Raw genomic sequence first — 19,776 nt, forward strand, 5'->3', positions numbered from 1 at the left:
CACAGTCTCTATTGGTCCAGTCTCTATTGGCACCATGCTGACTAATGTCAGACGTGGGCTTGAGGTGTATAAAGCTCCTCTAGAATAGAGCTGTAGAAGTCACTGATGCTCCATCCAATACTTCTGGCTATTGTCACTGAATGCAATCAAATCCTCACAGCAATGTTCCAAAATCTAGTTTGAATTTCCTGAAATTCCGAATTAAGAAACACTGAATGAGCAGGTGTCCCAATACTTTTGTCCGTATAGTATACTTCCCTCTCATTCGAACCTCTATGCATAAATCTTGATGCCCCGAGTCGAGTGGCTTGTGAAAAGAGTTAAGAGGGCATGGCATGGCACAGTGCCCCCTGGGATTAGCCCCCCCCCCCCTTCTGAGCCAAGGCACATCTGCTCGGATACAGCCAACAGCCCAACATCACACAGCTAGAAGAAGAAAAAAAAAGAGCACAATAAAACAACACACGCAAGATTGGGATAAGTATGTAATGGGGGGATGGCAGTGGAGCCAGCAGGTGGGGGAGGTGGGGGCAAGCTGAGGGTGGGAGAGAAGCTAGAAGAAGGGACTGGAGAGTTCTTTGGTTCTCCAGCAGGTTTCAACGAGACCCATTTGGGGATTACCGGTTTGGCGGTGGGGCAGATCTCGGCAGAGCAGCGGGCTGGAAACCGACTCAAATACCTCTAATAAAATAAATAAGCGCCCCCACCACACACACCCTAACCACGTCAAACATACACACTCATACACACACACACACTCTTGCATTCCCACAACAACAAACACTGCCAGACCTATGAGAGCTCTGTTCAAGCTGGATCTGGTAGTGAGGTTAGATTGAAGCTCAGGATTTTTACTAGAGCATTGCTGTGAGGATTTGATTGATTGCATTCAGCGACAAGAGCATCAGTGAGGCCAACTCCCCTACTCATCCTAAAAGCACTGGATGGAGCACCACCACCACCATCATTCCAGAGAGCACAGTTCTTCTACTGCTCCACAGCTCAATGCTGGGGGCTTTATACCCCCCCTAGTCCACGTCTGACATTAGGGCATGGTGCCAGGAGGTTCACAGTGGCCCCGTTTACATCTGGCAGAGGGCGTCCTATTCTATTGGCAGTATAGGGCTATATAGACAAGCTGTGTGTGTACTGTGTGTGCATTTGCACATCTGTGTCAGCGATGGGTGCAACTGAAAGTAGCTGAAAGCATTCATTAGAAGGGGTGTCCACAAACTTTTGGACATGCAGTGTACTTGTACTAAATGTATTAAAGAGGTTGATTGTGAAACCGGTTGATAACACCCTGATCTCCAGCCCACAAATCAAACTAATTGCACCATTCTCATGAAACTGCAAACTTACCCCCCCCCTCTCTCTCTTACACACACACACACACACACACACACACACACACACACACTTACACACCACACACATATCCTCATTCACCCCCTCTTCGTAAATCTTATAGGCAATTACTGTGAAAGGCCAGGCTAGGACCGAGGCCCCAGCCAGAATACAGAGACATAATCAAGTGCACAAATCAACTGACCGCACATGATAGGCCTCGGGCGAGCGAGAGGGCAGAACACACGACGGTGTGAAACTCAATCCACCTCTGCCTCCAATCAGCTCTCACTCTTAACCTGCTTAACAATAACCGAAAGCCGGAGCTGGGACGGTCAGCCAATCACGTGCCCTGTAGCAGAGAAGTGGGCAGGGTCAGTAAAGTGCGTTAACCCCGGCAGTCGGGGACAGCTGCAGTGTGACCATGTGTTAGGGTTCGCTGCTGGCCACCATAAATCCTCTCTGAAGAGGGTTTACTCTTTATTTTAATGGGAGCTGTAAATTGTTGCCGCTCGGGACCGCAGCGAAAGTGTGTGTATGAGTGTGTGTGTGTGTGTGTATGAGTGTGTGTGTGTGAGAGAGAGAGAGAGAGAGAAACTTTTCTTAAATAGCTGAAGAGAAACAATATTAACAATAGACGACAAAGCACACTAAACAGACAAAAGTATTGGGACGCCTGCTCATTCATTGTTTCACTGTGTTAGTGAGATCAAGATGTTGGATGATCACCACCTCACCTCACCAGGTGTTGGACGGACCACCACCATCATTCGAGAGAACGCAGTTCTTCCACTGCTTCACAGCTCAATGCTGGGGGGCTTTATGCCCCTCTAGACCACAGGACAAGCTCTCTCTCTGTGTGTGTGTGTGTGTGTGTGTGTGTGTGTGTGTGTGTGTGTATATAGTGTATCTGACAGTGTTGTGTTCTGGCACTGTATAATACTGGTGCTCTCTCTCTCTCTCTCTCTCTCTCTCTGTAGGTGCTCTTTGCTCTGAATCAGACGCTGAGGCAGCATGAAGGAGTGCGGGAGGGCAGCATGCAGGGTCAGAGTTCATTCAGCACGGAGGACCTCATCACACACTACAACTGTGGAGACCTGGGCTCCATCATCTTCAACCACGACACCTCACAGGTATACACACACACACACACTGATGTGTAAAAGCTGAAGGATGGATGGGCTTCAATGCAGTACTCCCTTACCCTTTCAGTCCAATCACCACACACACACACACACACACACACACACACACACACATACTGAAAGTGTAGAGACCTCGGATCACAAGTACACACCCCCACACACCCCCACACTTTAATGCAGTACTCCCTTACCCTTTCAGTCCAATCACCACACACACACACACATACAGACACACACATTGTAATGCCAGAGACTTAAGATCACAGGTATGCACACACACACACACACACACACTGAAGTATAGGTTGCAGGATGGATGGGCTTCAATGCAGTACTCCCTTACCCGTTCAGTCCAATCACCACACACACACACACACACACACACACACACACACACTGATGTGTAAAAGCTGAAGGATGGATGGGCTTCAATGCAGTACTCCCTTACCCTTTCAGTCCAATCACCACACACACACACACACACACACACACACACTGATGTGTAAAAGCTGCAGGATGGATGGGCTTCAATGCAGTACTCCCTTACCTTTTCAGTCCAATCACCACACACACACACACACATTGTAAGGCCAGAGACCTCGGATCACAGGTATACACACACACACACACACTTAAATTCAGTACACCCTTACCCTTTCAGTCCAGTCACCACACACACACACATACACACATTGTAAGGCCAGAGACCTCGGATCACAGGTATACACACACACACACACACACACTAAAGTATAGATTGCAGGATGAATGGGCTTTAAGGCAGTACTTCCTTACCCTTTCAGTGCAATCATCCTTTTGACACACGCACACACACACACACACACACACACACACAGGCACTGAGGTATTAGCTGCAGGATGAATAGGCTTTAATACAGTACTCCCTTACACTCCCAGCCCAGTCATTACTTCGACAGAGAGAGAGAGAGAGAGAGAGAGAGAGAGTCAGACTGAAGGAGAGGAGAGAGAGGAGTAAACTGATTAAGGGCCAGCAACCTGACTGCAGGCCTGAATCATCACACCTCACCCAGCACAACCAGCATGTGCACACTGATGATGGTGATGATGATGATGACTGGAGGCTGTGTCAGAATTATTCATCCCCTTAATAGACTCTGAATCAGACCTTATAAGAGCACACCCTTGCAAATTAGGTGGCAAATCAGCAGCTTGGATAGATGGCCGTTCTGGACTTTTCCAGAATGGCCAGATGGCAAGTCCACCAGTCTGCCCCTGCATCACCTCAAAGAACAGTACAATAGAGTCTAAGAGAGATGCTGGACGGGCTGAAGATACCTTTCCCCAATGCTTCTACTCTTTTGCTAGAGGATGGGCTTAGCCTACCCCACCCACTTTGAGTGCTACGGTACCTAATGTGAGGGTAATAAGACCACCATGCCTTACAGCCCTAATCAACACCAGTGGCTTCATAGCTCCCAGACAGTCAGTTCCACAGAGGTGAGCTGAGAGTGAGGAGAGAGTGGAGTTAGGGGGGGGTGTTAATGGCAGAGATCAGGGAGAATATCACAGCGACTACATTACATTATTCATGTTATTCCATGACACGACAGGAAACCCCAGGAAAGACCCCAGTGTGTGTGTTTGTCCTCTATGAAGAGAGCTGGGTCTGCACAGCATCTCCAAAACACTTCTATACTGTGGGTGTCAGGCGCTGGAGTCTGAGAGAGTGAGCGAGCGAGCGACAGAGAGAGAATGAGAGCAAGAGGTCCTGTAGAAGGATGTTTGGATGCTAACTAAAGTAGTATAGCAGCTCATCTGTCACACACACACACACACACGGCTCTCAGTGTACTCGAGTTTTATTGTGATAATGCACAGCGCTGTCAGGAATCTTTCAGATAAACACACACACACACACTCACACAATACACACACAATACACACTACATTAAGATATTCCAGAGATGCACGTTGCCTCATTGCTTCCCTTTTAAGTCTTGCTTAAGTCTCTCTCTCTCCACCCTCTCTTTCTCTCTATTAGCTCCCTCATTTCATCAACAGCTCTCTGATGGATCATGAGCGCTCCACGGCGCAGCAGATTGACCGATATCTTCGCCAGGAGCTGATCTACAAGCGCAACGAGCGAATGGCCCGCCGTGTTTCAGCCTTGCTGCAGACCAGGCCGTCCCAGACCTTCTTCTTCGCTTTTGGTGCAGGTAGGTTCGGATCGAGCGTGTCCCAAATCCACTCACAGCTCCCAGACACATTCCAAACCACTCAAGTCGCCTGGCCGCATCCCAATCCACTCACGGCTCCCAGCCACATTCCAAACCACTCATGGCGCCCGGCCTTCCCAATCCACTGTCTGCTCCCGGCCTTCCCAATCCGCTGTCGGCCTCCAGCCGCATCCCACACTTCTGGCAGCTCACATCAGTGTTCAAAACCACTCTTGTCTCCCGACTTTCCCAATCCGCTGTCGGCTCTTGGCCTTCCCAGTCAACTGTGTGCTCCTGACTACTTCCCAGTCCCCTAATGGCTCCCAGGCTTCCCAGTCCACTTTAGGCTCCTGGTGGCATCCTAGTTCCTTAATGACTCCCAGCCATCCCGGCCCACTACAGGCTCTTGGTCATGTCCCAATCCACTCTCAGCATCCAGTCGAATTCTAAACCACTTATGTTTCTTGGCATTCCTAATTCATTGTCGACACCTGGTCGCATCTCAGTCCTCCAATGACTCCTAGCCTTCGTAGTTCACTACAGGCTTTTGGTCATATCCTAGGCCACTCCTAGCTCCTAGCCTTCCCATACACTGACATCTCTTGGTCATGTCCCAGTCAATTCACAGCTTCCAGCCATCCTAGACCACTACAGGCTCTTCTAAACCACTTATGTTTCTTAGCATTTCTAATTCATTTGGTCATATCCCAGGGCACTCCCAGCTCCCAGCCTTCCCATACACTGACATCTCTTGGTCATGTCCCAGTCAATTCACAGCTTCCAGCCATCCTAGACCACTACAGGCTCTTCTAAACCACTTATGTTTCTTAGCATTTCTAATTCATTTGGTCATATCCCAGGGCACTCCCAGCTCCCAGCCTTCCCATACACTGACATCTCTTGGTCATGTTCTAATCCCTCATTGCCCCCAGGCATCCGAGTCCACTACCAGATTCATGTCCCAATCCACTCACAGCTTTCAGCCTTCCTAGCCCACTACAGGCTTTTGGTCATGTCCCAATCCACTCACAGCTTCCAGCCATCCTAGACTACTACAGTCTCTTGGTCATGTCCCAATCCACTCATAGCTTCTAGTAAAAAATCATAAACCACTTATGTTTCTTGCCATTCCTAATTCATTGTGGGCACCTGGTCATATCCCAGTCCCCTAATGACTCCTAGCCTTCAGAGTTCACTACAGGCTTTTGGTCATATCCCAGGCCACTCCCAGCTCCTGGGGTCATGTTCTAATCCACTCATTGCCCCCAGACATCCAAGTCCACTACCAGCTCTTGGTCATGTCCCAATCCACTCACAGCTTTCAGCCATCCTAGACCACTACAGGCTCTTGGTCATGTCCCAATCCACTCACAGCTCCTAGCCAAATTCTAAACCACTTATGTTTCTTGCCATTCCTAATTCATATTGGGCACCTGGATGCATCCCAGTTTCCTAATGACTCCTAGTCTTCACAGTTCACTACAGGCTTTTGGTCATCTCAAAGGCCACTCACAGCTCCCTGCCATTCCAATCCACTAACATGTCCTAAACCACTCATTGCCCCCAGGCATCCAAGTCCACTACCAGCTCTTGGTTATGTCCCAGTCCACCTTCAGTTCTCAGCCTTTTCAGTCCATTCACAGCTCCAAGTCTTCCCAGTCCACTAATAGATCTTTGTCATGTCCTAATCTACTCACTACCCCTAGACATCCCAGTCCACTACCAGCTCTTGGTTCTGTACCAATCTACTCACAGCTCCCAGCCATCCCAATCCACTATCTGCTCTCAGTCTTCCTAGTCCCCAAATTATTTTCAACCTTCTCTGTCTATTATTGGCTTCAGGACACATCTGAATCCATTCATGACTCCCAGTCTTCTCAGTCCTTTAGTGCCTCTTGGTCATGTCCTGATCCACTCCCTGCTCCCAGCCATCCCAGTCCACTATCTGCTCTTAGCCTTTCCAATCCCCTAATAGATTCCAGCTTTCTCGATCTACTGTTGGCTCCAGGTCGCATCTGAATCCACTCATGGCTCTCAGCCTTCCCAATCCACTGATGGCTCCTGGCTTTTTAAATCCACAATAATCCACTTTACTCCACATCCTGCTCCAGTCACAGCTTCCTTACCTGCACTATAATGGGTTTCCACTTTGTTTTTGCAAATGCACACAGAGACCTAAATGGAAAAGACAGAACCGAGATAAAAACATAAATATTGCAACTAAAAGTTTTATTCTCGGATGAGGTGGAGGTGGAGGTTGATTAGGAGAGTCCACTGTTTGCTGCTGTGTTTTGATAGGTGATGGTGAAGTGGGAGAGCGACTCCAGCCCTGTTTAAAAGTGTCGCTGTCTGCCCCGCCCACTGTCTCTTAACTTCAGCCATGTACAGCTGACAGAGGGATATCAAAACTGCTGTCCTTTAAAGCAGCATTATGCAAGAATTGGCTTTATTTGCTCTCAGGCTCCCCCTAGGGGCAGGGAGTGTAATTCACTTTTACTCCACTGCTGTAAATACAAATCACGCTTTGAGCTCCCTCCAAATTGACAACTGTACAACATGCATTTGTCGAAGGTATAAGGTCTTCTGAAAGAAGCTAATCCATCCTAGCAACCGTTGCTAAGAAAGTGATGCATGGATAGATCAATTGGCTGATTGGTTAGAGCAGGTGCATTGAAGGTGTGTTGGAGCAGGGAAGTCATTGTACATTCATAGACACACAAACACACACACACACACACACACACACACACAGAAATGGATACAACACAGGCTGTTTATTCCAATTAACATTCCTCACTAATGGAGCTATTGCTTCCTGAGTAGCAAAATGGGTCCTGCGGTGTGTGTGTGTGTGTGTGTGATTAGCACTGATCAGCTGGTTCCTTTTTTCCTGTTTCTTGTTCTCCTGCCTTTGTGGACAATGTCACTTGTGTGTATGTGTGTGTGTGTGTGTGTGTTCATCTGTTTTCCTCTGTGTTAGCCAGGTGTGTGTTCACTCGAGGTTTAAACAGTGTAATAAGTCCATTATGTTGTTTTTCTGCTCCAAATCCCCCGAGGAACCAAACAAGATCAGCCATCTGAACATTACCACAACAGGGTCATCATTAGGCCACTGACCCTGGTTTTCCCATGGTGTGACGTTGGGAATGTTGGGAATGTTGACTCCAGGATGACTAGAGAAAAAGGGAGAGAGAGAGAGAGAGTGAGCGATGGAGAGAGAGGGAAAGCGAGATGAGGGAAATGAGTGTGTGCGCGAGTGTGAGAGAGGAATCGCAGACATGCCTCAGCAGGGGGTACAGTGGCTATCTGCCCTTCTCTCTACACATCTTTCCCCCTGTCATGAGCACATACTCTCATATGAACATAAATATTCCTCATCTTCCTGGGATTATCCTCCCGTCCTCTCGTCTGCCGGCACTCCTCTGCTGCCGTGTGACCTCTGCCGAGCTTCTGTTTAAGAGTTAATCAGGGATGTCCTTCAGGGTCAGGCTCCGTCTGGGCTCTGGTTACAGCACTGCTCCAAACTGTAGCCTAGGAAATTCTGACTGTGACCCAGCATAATTCCACATCCACTGAAATTTCCATATAAACTCTACTGTAGCTCCAACCATTAACCATTATTAATAATATTAATACTATTGGTTCCATATTCCATACCCGACTTTAACCCAACAGATGAGTGTTGACTGACAACTTTCTTATTACATTTGTGCGCAAAAATGTCCATATATGCCCTCGTCATCACGCCCTCCCCTGGGGGTGCTCTCGAGCCGCTGCCCACAGGCCCAAATAAGGACCTTCCGTTTTTTTTTACATTCATGTGTGTCGATTCACTGACTCGGTTTGTGTTCATTAACGTTCATGTGTGTTTGGTTCGGTTTTGTTTGTGTTCACATGTGTTTTGGTTCGGTTGTTCGCATTCTTTGTTTGGTTTATGAGTTACACCTGGGACTGGGGGATATTTAAGGAGCCTCAACACTGCCATTCGATGCCGAGAATTGTATCATTTGGGACCTCGAGTTTTCACGAGAAGTTCCCCGTACTGTAGAGGTGTGTTGAGGCCACCCTGCTATCCCAGCTAGGCGACCCCCACTCAAGGCCATACACTGCGGGTCCAGGTTTGGTCAGCCTAGCCGTTGTTGCTCAGTTTTTGTTAATACATTTGCTTGCTTTGAGACCATCTCTGCGAGTGTTCGTCCAATCTTGGTCTGGCCTAGCTCGCCATGACAATATGAACCTGATGGTCCCTCTGAAATTTCGTCTGACTGTAAAATCCATATAAACTTGACAGTAATCCATAATAAAAAGTCTATATTAACCCAATGGTAGCCAGAAAATATTCAATCTGTACCTGACTGTAACCCAAGAAAATCCTTTCCAAACCATGTAGACTGACAAAATTCCAATCTCAAAGGAATTCAGTATATATCTGGTTGTAGCCTAAACAAAATTCCATCTGAACTTTACTGTAGCCCAAAACAATTCCATACAAACCTGACAGTAGTCTAAAAATCCATATTAACCCAGTTTTAACCAAAAATATTGCATCTGAATTCACTGTAACCCAACAAAATTCCTTCCAAACTTGAGTTTGACCTGCAGGCTGATAGCCAGACCAAATTTCATCTAAACTCTATTGTAGCCCAATAAAATGTATACTAATATGACAGTAGCCTTAATCAATTAGAGCCTGTAATATTCCATCTGATCCCAGATCCCCAACCCAAATTGTTATGTGAACCTGAAATTAACCTGTAGACCTTCAGAATTCTGTATAATTCTTGTGTATGAATCCGGCTGTAGCCTGACGAAATTCCATCTGAACTGGTCTGTAGCCCTAAAAAAATCCATATCAGCTTGAGAGTACATTTACATTTATGGCATTTAGCAGATGCTCTTATCCAGAGCGACTTACAAGGTTATTCATATTACAGAGGTGGGCCAATGTAGTGTTAGGAGTCTGGCCCAAGGCCCAATGTCAATTACAGCCTCTCTCATCTTTTTAAGTGGGAGAACTTGCACAATTGGTGACTGTCTAAATACTTGTTTTCCCCCACTGTATATACCCAAAAAATGTCCATGTGAACCTAAGTTTGACCTGTAGGCCATTAAATTTCTGTCAACCCCCAAACCAGAAAATATTAGCTTAAGAGCCTCAGAAAATTCTATATTAACCCAACGGTAGCTGCAAATATTCCATCTGCCCCCAGACGTAACCCAACAAATTGCTGCCTGAAGCTGAGATTGACCTGTAGGCCGTCAAAATTCTGTATGAATCTGAACCTGGCTACAACCACAAAGTGTGTGATGGCATGTTTTAGTTATGAGTGACTAATCTCTACTGGTCTGGTCAGGTCTGGTCAGGTAGTGGGTAAGAAAGGGCCATATTTTTCACCATTTTTCTAATATGAGACACATTAGAAATATGAGCTGTTCTAAAACTTCATTCTTGATGTTATTCGGTCATTTTGGACCAGGCTAAATGTGTTTTTTACAGCTTCCTACAAATCAGGTGTATAGTCCGAGAATCCGCTCGAACCAACACGCCAGAATCAGTTGACATGTTTCTGTGCAGCTGGATTGGTTTAATATTAAAGAAACCTGTGAACAGTAGTGTGTCTGTGCTCTTGTGTTGGAGCTCGGAGCACCATCGCCTCAGATCTCCACCTCTCCACCTCTCCAGGAACCATGTCAAAATATGCTTAAAAAAAAATCAGCCAAGTCAGCCGTTCTTGAGTTACCCGGACCGTTCCACAACTTTTTCTTTTTCCGGGGGTGATTAAACGATATGACGTGTGTGTAAAGTGGTCTGGACAGACCATCCATCTTAGCTAAACCCCCTTACTCTATCCACAACCACCCAATAGTGTGTTCCACCTCTACAATAAGCCCCATGGCACAAGTTCCCAGACTCAGTGGGAAGCCCCCCCCCCTCCTCCTCAACACACACACATGTACACACACACACACACACACACTTCATACCTGACTGCATGAAATATGTTAGGACAGGAATTACAACTACAGGAAAATACACCGTGCAATAGCTCCTATTATTATAGTTCACTGGCAATGTGCTGTAGGCAGCGCCCCCTTGCAGATCACGGTGGTGTTACACATTAAAAGCCTGTAGGGTTTCCTAAACTATGAATGCTTAATGTTTCTGTTCAGCTAATATGAAACACAACAAAAGCCACAGATGCTTCTGGACAGTAGTGGGTATAGCTAAAGGGCTAAGCACGATGGCATCACACAACACACACAATCACAGGCAGCAACAAGCTTTTATAGTAGAGCACAAGCATATGTTTGAAGGCTGTCTCACACACACATACACACACACACACACACACACAAAGCCCACCATTTTTCTGCTGTTTAGTCTATTTTACTCTGTTAATAACGTGACGCCACACTGCTGCTGCTGCATTCGCTCGATCTGTAGCGAACGTGACCTAACGAAGGCCAACATTCATAGCTTTTCATTATGTTGGTGTCAGACCTTTTCATTAGCAGACCTTGTGGGCTGTTCATAGTCAGTGCTGTTTGAGCAACACACACACAACACACCAATAGAAGCAAGGCCGGCCCAAAAAAGCCTTTATGGGGCCCTAAGCAGATTTTCATTTGGGGCCCCCCCCCCATAACACAACCTCAGCACCAGATGCTTCATCATTTCATAGGAAGAGATTAGAGATATTGACAATTGACAATACGCTAAAGTGTCCAGGCCTTTTTCGACTACCCAAGCAGTGCGTATCTGCATTCACACAACAGTGGCAGCAGCCAACAGCAGAAATTGATTAACCTTGTATTGGGGTCCCAACTATGAAAATACATTTCTATAAACATCACTTTTACCTGTGTAATATCATTTCATTTTATTATTCAATGTTATTTTTAAAATATGTATGTATTAAAATATGTATGATATCTTGATGCTCATTTTGAACAGAAAAACATGTGAATAGACCTATTACTCAAGGTTTATTGTTTATTTGTATATATTGTTCGAGAAACTGATTGAGGAACTTGGAAAAAATCCAGCGCATCCAACAAGAACTAAAGCCTCGTATTTTTCATTCAGCGAGCCACACAGGGTAGCACTGATTCTACACTCTGACGTGTTTTGCTAGTGTAATGAGCCAAAGAGAATCAGGCGCTCGCAGTGATAAAATATGAAAGAGGCTTTAAGTTTGTGGTCAAAAGGCCACAGTCCAAGGTCAATTCCAAAGTGTAGATGGATGCAAACAAAACAGACATCACACAGGCAAACAGTCCGAGTGGGAAATGGTCCAAAATACCAACAAAAGGGTCAAAGTCCAGATTCCAAAACACAGGCAGGTAATCTAAAGGGTAACAGAAAAGAAACAGATACAAAGGTCATACCCGGGAATGTTAGTCCAGACAGAACGCTCAGTAGTTTCACCAAAATGGGAAGACAATACCTTGCGACAACCTAACCCAAAGCCCGGGCTTAAATACTAATACTAGTGTGATTATAAACAGGCGGAAAACATTAATAGTATTCCGAAGGTGACCAATTTCTTTGCCCAGGGAGCCTATAATAGTATTTACTGCAACACTGTAGATGATTTGTAGATCAGTTGATCTTAAACTAACATTGATCTAAACATCTATTAAAGGCAATCAAGCATTAAATGAACTGCAGTGCATTAACTTCAACACATATACCTAAACCTGACCTGGGCCCTTAAGCCCTGTTAAGGGTCAGCTTATCGTTGTTGGTCTGCAGCTAATCTGTAGGGGACCATCATCACAAAGTGTGAGGGTATTTACATACTAATAAGTCAGAAACAATACACAGGAATATTGCAGAGGTTCCTCAGACCACGGAACTCACAGCAGAAACATCTGAGGATGGTCAGCCTGATCAAAATACGCTCAGAGGGCTTTCAGAGAAGAATGGAGACTTTATTGTCCACAAATGTGGAAATTTGCCTTCAGCCTTTGCCACTTAAAAATACAAACAGCACACAACTCACAATACACAACACACATGTCCGGCAGTCCCTGTGCTTCATTAGCAGACCTTGTGGGCTGTTCATAGTCGGTTCTGTTTGAGCCACACACACACAACACACCAATTGAAGCTAGGCCGGACCAAAAAAGCCTTTATGGGGCCCTAAGCAGATTTTCATTTGGGGCCCTCCATAACACCACCTCAGCACCAGATGCTTCATCATTTCATAGGGAGAGATGAGATATTGCGCAATACGCTGAAGCGCCCGGGCCTTTATCGATACCCAAGCAGCTCGTATCTGCATTTGTGCAAGAGTGGCAGCAGCCAACAGCAGAAATTGATTAACGTAGTACTGGGGTCCCAACTATGAAAATACATTTATATAAACATCACTTACCTGTGTAATATCATTTCATTTTATTATTCAATGTTATCTTTAAAATATGTATGTTTTAACATGATATCTTGATGCTGGTGGTGTTGGGGCCACCTAAGTCGAACAGAGGCCCTCCGTCGGTGATCAACTGCACAACAGAAGACACAACTGGGTCATCAGTTAGTTTGTGAGGATGTGGCAAATTAGGCTTCCCCTGCATCATACTTTGAGCCCCATACTGCCCCGCCCACCCCCCATGGACAGCTGTACACATGCATTTCTGGACAAGCTGATACAGAGAAGCTTGTGCAGAAGCTTGATCTGAAGGTAGAGAAGCATGTGGACTGAGGCGGTAGAGTTACACTGCAGGATTTTACACTAATATGACTCACAGCAGTTCTGGAGAGAGGTCAGTAGGTCAGTGCAGTGGCAGCAGCGTCCTGGCCTGAAGTGGTCATGGTTACAGTCAGTGGAGCATCAGCATGATCCTGAAGCTTCTGTTTTATGATAGAAATGCTGCTTAATATTATTAAAAATGGTAATGATAATTATTAATATTGATGTTTTGGATTAATTTTGTTTAAATAATATCAATTATTACATTTAGATAATATTAATATTAATGAATTACTCATATATATTAATAATGTTGTTTAATATTATTATTATTATCATCAAGTTTGGCACACACACCTGTGCACACACTCTCATTAGTAGTCTGGTCAGAAAAGGTACAGCAATATGTGTGTGTGTGTGTGTGTGTGTGTGTGTGTGTGTGTGTGTGTGTGTGTGTGTCGCGTTTCAGCAGGTTTTCATTTGCCCGGCTCTTTAGTTGCTGTTTAGGGCCGTGTGCTCTTATTGAGAACATCCGATGGAATTTCCTGCACAGGCCACAGCCCAGCCACTCTTTCACACACTCATGCACACACACACACACACACACACTCCCTCTGTGTGTGCATGTGTGCAATAGAGTTGAACAGAAGCCATTTTTCCTCTCGCTGATGGCCTCAGATTTGTTTTGCTGTGGATATGACGCGACACTAGCGTGACACTAGTAAACGCCACATCTGATATGACAGACGCTAAAGCACTGATGAAGCCAATTACGGGTGGCGTTAAAGGAGCAGATCCACAAATAAAGGCCCAATGAATGAAGGCTATGAAAGCGAACTGGCTGTGCGAGTCAATCCCCTTACAATAAAGCTAAACCATGGCTATTAACTTCCATTAATTATCAGCAGCATTAGCATTTGTGGCGGAGCTGCTGCTTTAAGGCAGTTCCCAATATGTGGATCTTTACTGGTCCCAAAAACAGCAGCGTTTTTGAGGTTTGGGCCTAATGATCAGACAACATCAAAGACCTTAGTGATGCTTATTTTACTCAGTCTATTAAACAGCAAGAGGCTGAATGAGAGGGAATCAGCGTTCAATTGAAAACATCAGAACCATCATAAGAAGAGATGAGAGTTTTTCCTCATGAGAGCGATGTTATGTAAAAATGTGATCAGTGTGTGTGTGTGTGTGTGGGAGAGAGAGAGAGAGCGAGAGAGAGAGAGAGAGAGAGGGTGTGTTGGGCTGTACACATGTGTTTTGCACTTGTAGGGTTCAGGGTATAGCGTGTGCTGACACACTTACATTCCATAAAGTGATCATCCCCCCAGACTGTCTCTGTTGTCTGTCCTGAGCACTTCTCTGCTTTATCACTCACACCACCATACGCTGTCCCCGTTTACCCCCTCTACACCCCTCTAACATGAGCAAGACAGAGAAGACAGAGAGACAGTTACTCCAAAAAAAGCAGGATAAACCTTTTTAATACCCTTGATTTCAGAAGACAAAAAATGAAGGATTCAGTGTCCCAAAACTTTTGTCCATATATATATATATATATATATATATAGAGAGAGAGAGAGAGAGAGATTACATATTACATATGACAAAAGTATTGGGACACCTGCAATATAATATATATATATATACACACACACAACACACGGACAAAATTGTTGGTACCCCTTGTTTAATGAAAGAAAACCCCACAATGGTCACAGAAATAACTTGAAATGAAGTTATTTCTGTGACCATTGTGGGTTTTTCTTTCATTATTTGAGGGGTACCAACAATTTTGTCCATGTGTGTGTGTATATATATATATATATATATATATATATATATATATATATATATATATATATCGATGTTGCATGTTGCACAAACTTATGTATGTATTTTTCACTGTTTGACATAATGGCAGTTCTGTACATCGTGTCCAAATTTCATGATGAATGGACCAATAGGAATAGGAAAAGGGTATAAGGGTATAAATTTGCAGTGACGTATAACAACCCAAGCCACTGGGGCCAGGGACCAGGGCCTTCCAACTCTTCAAGAACCCAGCAGCTCAAGGTGACGCAGTTCAAGAGTGTTAGGAGTCTGAATTCTGAACAAATGAGTAAATAAATAAACTAGGTTGATTTATGAACCGACGTGAGGACTATTACGCGTTCTTATGAAGCTCGTGTTTGATATATATAGGATATCTCTGACAGTGGTGTTGGTGCTAATGTGTCCATGTGTTTCTTGTTTTTGCATTTTGATCCAGTTTGGCTCGAATGAGCACATAAACTATTGTTTAATCTGAGTTTTCCACATGTAGTTCAACAAATCCAGAGAGTATTCTGCCTTTCTGTCCGGCAGTCTGCTCGTTTAAGCATTTCGACACCACTTAGCATACAAGTTGTCATGCCTGGTTTATGTAATTAATGATGAATTAGGTTCAATCTGGTCCTGATTAAGGATTTCATAACTGCTGATGGTGAAATCCATGCATTGGATGGAGAAACCGAGGAGAAATCTGCCACTAAAACTTTGTACTTTTCAAAAACAAGAACTTTTTATTGTATTTATTTGTATTTATTCTAATATTGTGGCATTTCCACAAGCATAAACAGTCCAGATAAACATTTGAGAAGAACAGTTTGCTTATGTGCCTACGTCCAGTCATAGTCCAGAATTTTCATGAGGTTAATCTCACTGGCCTGCTGTTACACTAATACCCTGGGCAGGAAACAGGCCATTTGTCTTGACCTGTGCTTCGTCTCTGCGGAGTATTAGCGCTGATGCTAACGAGGCGCTCAGCGCTTATTGTAGATCAGCACAGCTCATTATCTCAGACTGCTATTATATGCATCATTAGCTAGCACAGCTAATGGAGTTCACACACACACACACACACACACACACACACATCTAAACACACTAACATGGCTTGTTGCATATGGAGTTTCTCTGTCTGTCTCTCTCTCTCTCTCTCTTTCTCTCTCTCTCTCACACACACACACACACACACACACACAAACAAACACACAGTGACCTCACTGTTAATGGGGTTTACTGTCTCTTGACCCCCCCCCTCCCCTAAACGCACACGCTAACACACACACAAACACACGAGTCTGCAGTAGACAGATGTATTTCCTGGGTAATATCTGTTGTTAATTAAGTAAGCTGATGTAAGGGGACACGAACAGGCGGGCAGATTAACAACAGCTTGGAGAGGAAATATCATTAATAATGTTATTGAAGGACATGATTGGAGAGATAAGCATTCTCAGAAAATGAGAGTAATGTGTTGGCTTTGGATTTAGTCCTAACGTAGGACTTCCATCAGTGGTTCCTTCAGATCTGAACAGATACCATTTAATATGATGGTTTGTTGAAGACCAGCACAGAAAGTAGGCTGTGGTGTGTTGACAAAGCTAGGTAGCCTCAAACTCCTCGTGGGGCGCCCTGGAGTAGCTCCACATGAGCCCAAAGCCACCAGGCCCAACAGGCCCAAATGGTATCATAAAGGTCAGATAGAGGGTCATAAAGCCCACTGTGGAGTACTGGAGCTCCATCACTGCATTTAATATGATAGGTTATGGACAACCCATTCAGAAAGCTGGACCTTGTGTATTAACAAAGCTAGGTAGCCTCAAACTCCTCATGGGGCGCCCTGGAGTTGCTTCATATGAGCCTAAAGCCACCAGGCCCAACGGTCATAAAGGTCAGCTAGAGGGTCATGAAGCCCACGGTGTTCCCTGGAAGGCTGGAGCTCCATCACATCTCCATCATGCATTTAATATGATGGACAACCCATTCAGAACACTGGATCTTGTGTATTAACAAAGCTAGGTAGCCTCAAACTCCTCATAGACAGTGCATGAGTGAATGGATGGTGTTGCATAGTGGATAACAACACTGTCTTCTCTAGTGGCAGACTAGGGTTCAGTTCCACAGCTGGGCAAACCCATGGAAAATCATTGTTAAACAAATGGGACTCCCTGGGGTAGTGCAACATGAGCCTAAAGCCACCAGGCCCAACGATCATAAGGCCTCAGCTAGAGGGGCATAAAGCCCCCCAGCATTGAGTTGGTGAGCAGTGGAACTGTGTTCCCTGGAATGCTGGAGCTCCATCACTGCATTTAAAATGATAGGTTGTGGACAACCAATTCAGAAATCTGGACATTGCATGAGTGAGTGGATGGTGTTGCGTAGTGGATAACAACACTGCCTTCTCTAGTAGCAGACTAGGGTTCAGTTCCCCAGCTAGGCAATTTGCAAAATATACACTGCTGTGTATGTTAAAAATGATGAATTCACCTACTTCATTCGACACGGATGTGCAACTGCGGACAGAAAACTTCAAGCCATAGAAAAGCCATAGAAGCCATAGAAAAGCATTGCTAATGGAATGGGACACTCTGGAGTAGCTCCACAAGAGCTTAAGGCCACCAGACCCAATGGTAAAGGTCAGCTAGAGGGGTATAACGCCCCCCAGCATTGAGTTGTGAAGCAATGGGACAACTGTGTTCTCTGGAATGATGAAGCTCCATGTGCCAGAACATGGATCATCCAACATCAGAACATGACCTCACTGATGCTCTTGTCAGTGGATACAATCAAATTCTCCCTGCAATGGTCTAACATCTGGTGTGAAGGCTTCCTAGAAGGGTAGAGGCTGTTACTTCAACAGAGGAGGGCGCATTTCCTCAACGTTGGATGAGCAGGTGTCCACAAACTTTCAGACAAGGGGTGTAGAGGTATCTAAAAACACCACGGATTCCCAGTGCATTGTGGGGCATACGGTTATCAGCCATAACATTAAAACCATCTGCCTAATATTGTGTAGGTCTCCATTGTGCCATCAGAACAGCTCTAACCTATGAAGCGTGGACTCCACAAGACCTTTGAAGGTGTCCTGTGGTATCTGGCACCACGACCAGGTCCTGTGAGTTGTGAGGTGGGGCCTCCATGAGCATCAGTAAGCCTTGGGCACCCGTGCCACCGGTTGTCTTTTCTTGGGCCACTTTTGGTAGGGACTGACCACTGCAGACCAAGATTCTGCACATCCCCTCGTCCCCCTTTGGACATGTAGTGTAGAGGAATAAAAAAACACCAAAGATTCACAATGCATTTTGGAGCATACAGTCATCTGCCAAAACATTAAAACCACCTGACTCTGAACCGTCCAGAAAAGAGCATCAGACATCAGTAGCTGACCTCACTGATGCAAAGAATTGGGGGGGGGGCCTTCCAGTTAATACTCTCGATTGAAGTGTTTGGGAAGAAAGGCGCTCTTTTGCCACCAGCTGAGATGTACTGCTGTGGTAAGGACCATAGCTTTCGCCAGCAGCTGAGACGTACTGCTGTGGTCAGGACCTTAGCTGTCAGAAACTCAAACAAACGGTTGAAGGCAAGCTTAAATGCCTCTGCTAACCTGACCACCATCATTCTTCTCAACTCTACTGCTCCCTCACTTTCTCACCATCTCTCTTTTTCACTCTTTGGCCATAATCCATCTTTCTCCCATCCAGGGCTAGTTTCTCTTATCAGCTGCCCAGAAACCAGAAGGATGGTGTAAATATTTAAACCACAGGAGAGAAACAGTTCTTCTGAATGCTTTTCTACCGCTGATCTCCAGTAGGCCTGAGAAAGACCAGAAAGCCCTGACCTGCCATCCTCCAATGCACTGAATGGAGCACTGGTACCATCTACTCTGGTAGAAGTATGGTAGGAGGTTCTTCAGTTTGAAACTGTAGAGAAATTTCTTAAGATGCTTTAAGGAAGCTTCAGGAAAGGGTTTTTAGAAGAAAAGGCTTCCTTGAAGGTTCATCAGAGCACCTTAAGAGGTTCCTCCACAGTTTCAAACTGAAGAACCTCCAAAAGTTCCTCAAGGATCTTCTACTTTTAACAGTCTATTGCATGTAACACTGCACTGCACTCTTTTGGAGGTTCTTCAGTTTGAGACTGTGTATGTGCTTTGGGGAACCTTCAAGAAAAAGTTGTAGAAGAAAAAGATTCCTTAAGGGTTCCTCAAAGCACCTTACCTAAGGGTAGATATTTTTTAAGGATCTTTACATATGTCTATTGTGAACTTCTAGTGGTTCTTCTATGGCATCACTCAAAGAACCATTTAGGGGTCCCAGAATGAACTTTAAAAGGTTCCTCACACTCAGCAGCACTAGCAGCAGCAGCAGCAGCTCTGAAGCCCAGCAGAGGTGCAGCCCGTAGTCTGGCGGCTCTGAGCTGAGAATGTTGTTTGTTCTGGGCTCTGTGTTTGTTCTGGGCTCTGGCATCTGAGCGACGTCACTTTGTTTGGAGAAGCTAATTGGAACATGGTCTCGTTTGACGTGAGGAGGCAAAAAACCTGCCTGGTGTCTCTGACGAAGGTAAAATTGG

The 19,776-nt window shown here is 45.2% G+C and overlaps 1 protein-coding gene across 1 annotated transcript in view; it reads left to right on the plus strand.

Annotated features, from left to right (window-relative positions):
* The window catches only part of trabd2b (TraB domain containing 2B), a 97,803-nt gene that overhangs the window by 65,651 nt on the left and 12,376 nt on the right, over positions 1–19,776 (plus strand). The window contains 2 exon segments of the mRNA XM_072680790.1: positions 2,328–2,480; positions 4,516–4,690. Of these exon segments, the coding sequence (XP_072536891.1) occupies positions 2,328–2,480; positions 4,516–4,690 (328 nt within the window).

The sequence above is a fragment of the Salminus brasiliensis genome, chromosome 6 (assembly GCF_030463535.1).
Source record: "Salminus brasiliensis chromosome 6, fSalBra1.hap2, whole genome shotgun sequence".
Lineage (NCBI taxonomy): Eukaryota > Metazoa > Chordata > Actinopteri > Characiformes > Bryconidae > Salminus > Salminus brasiliensis.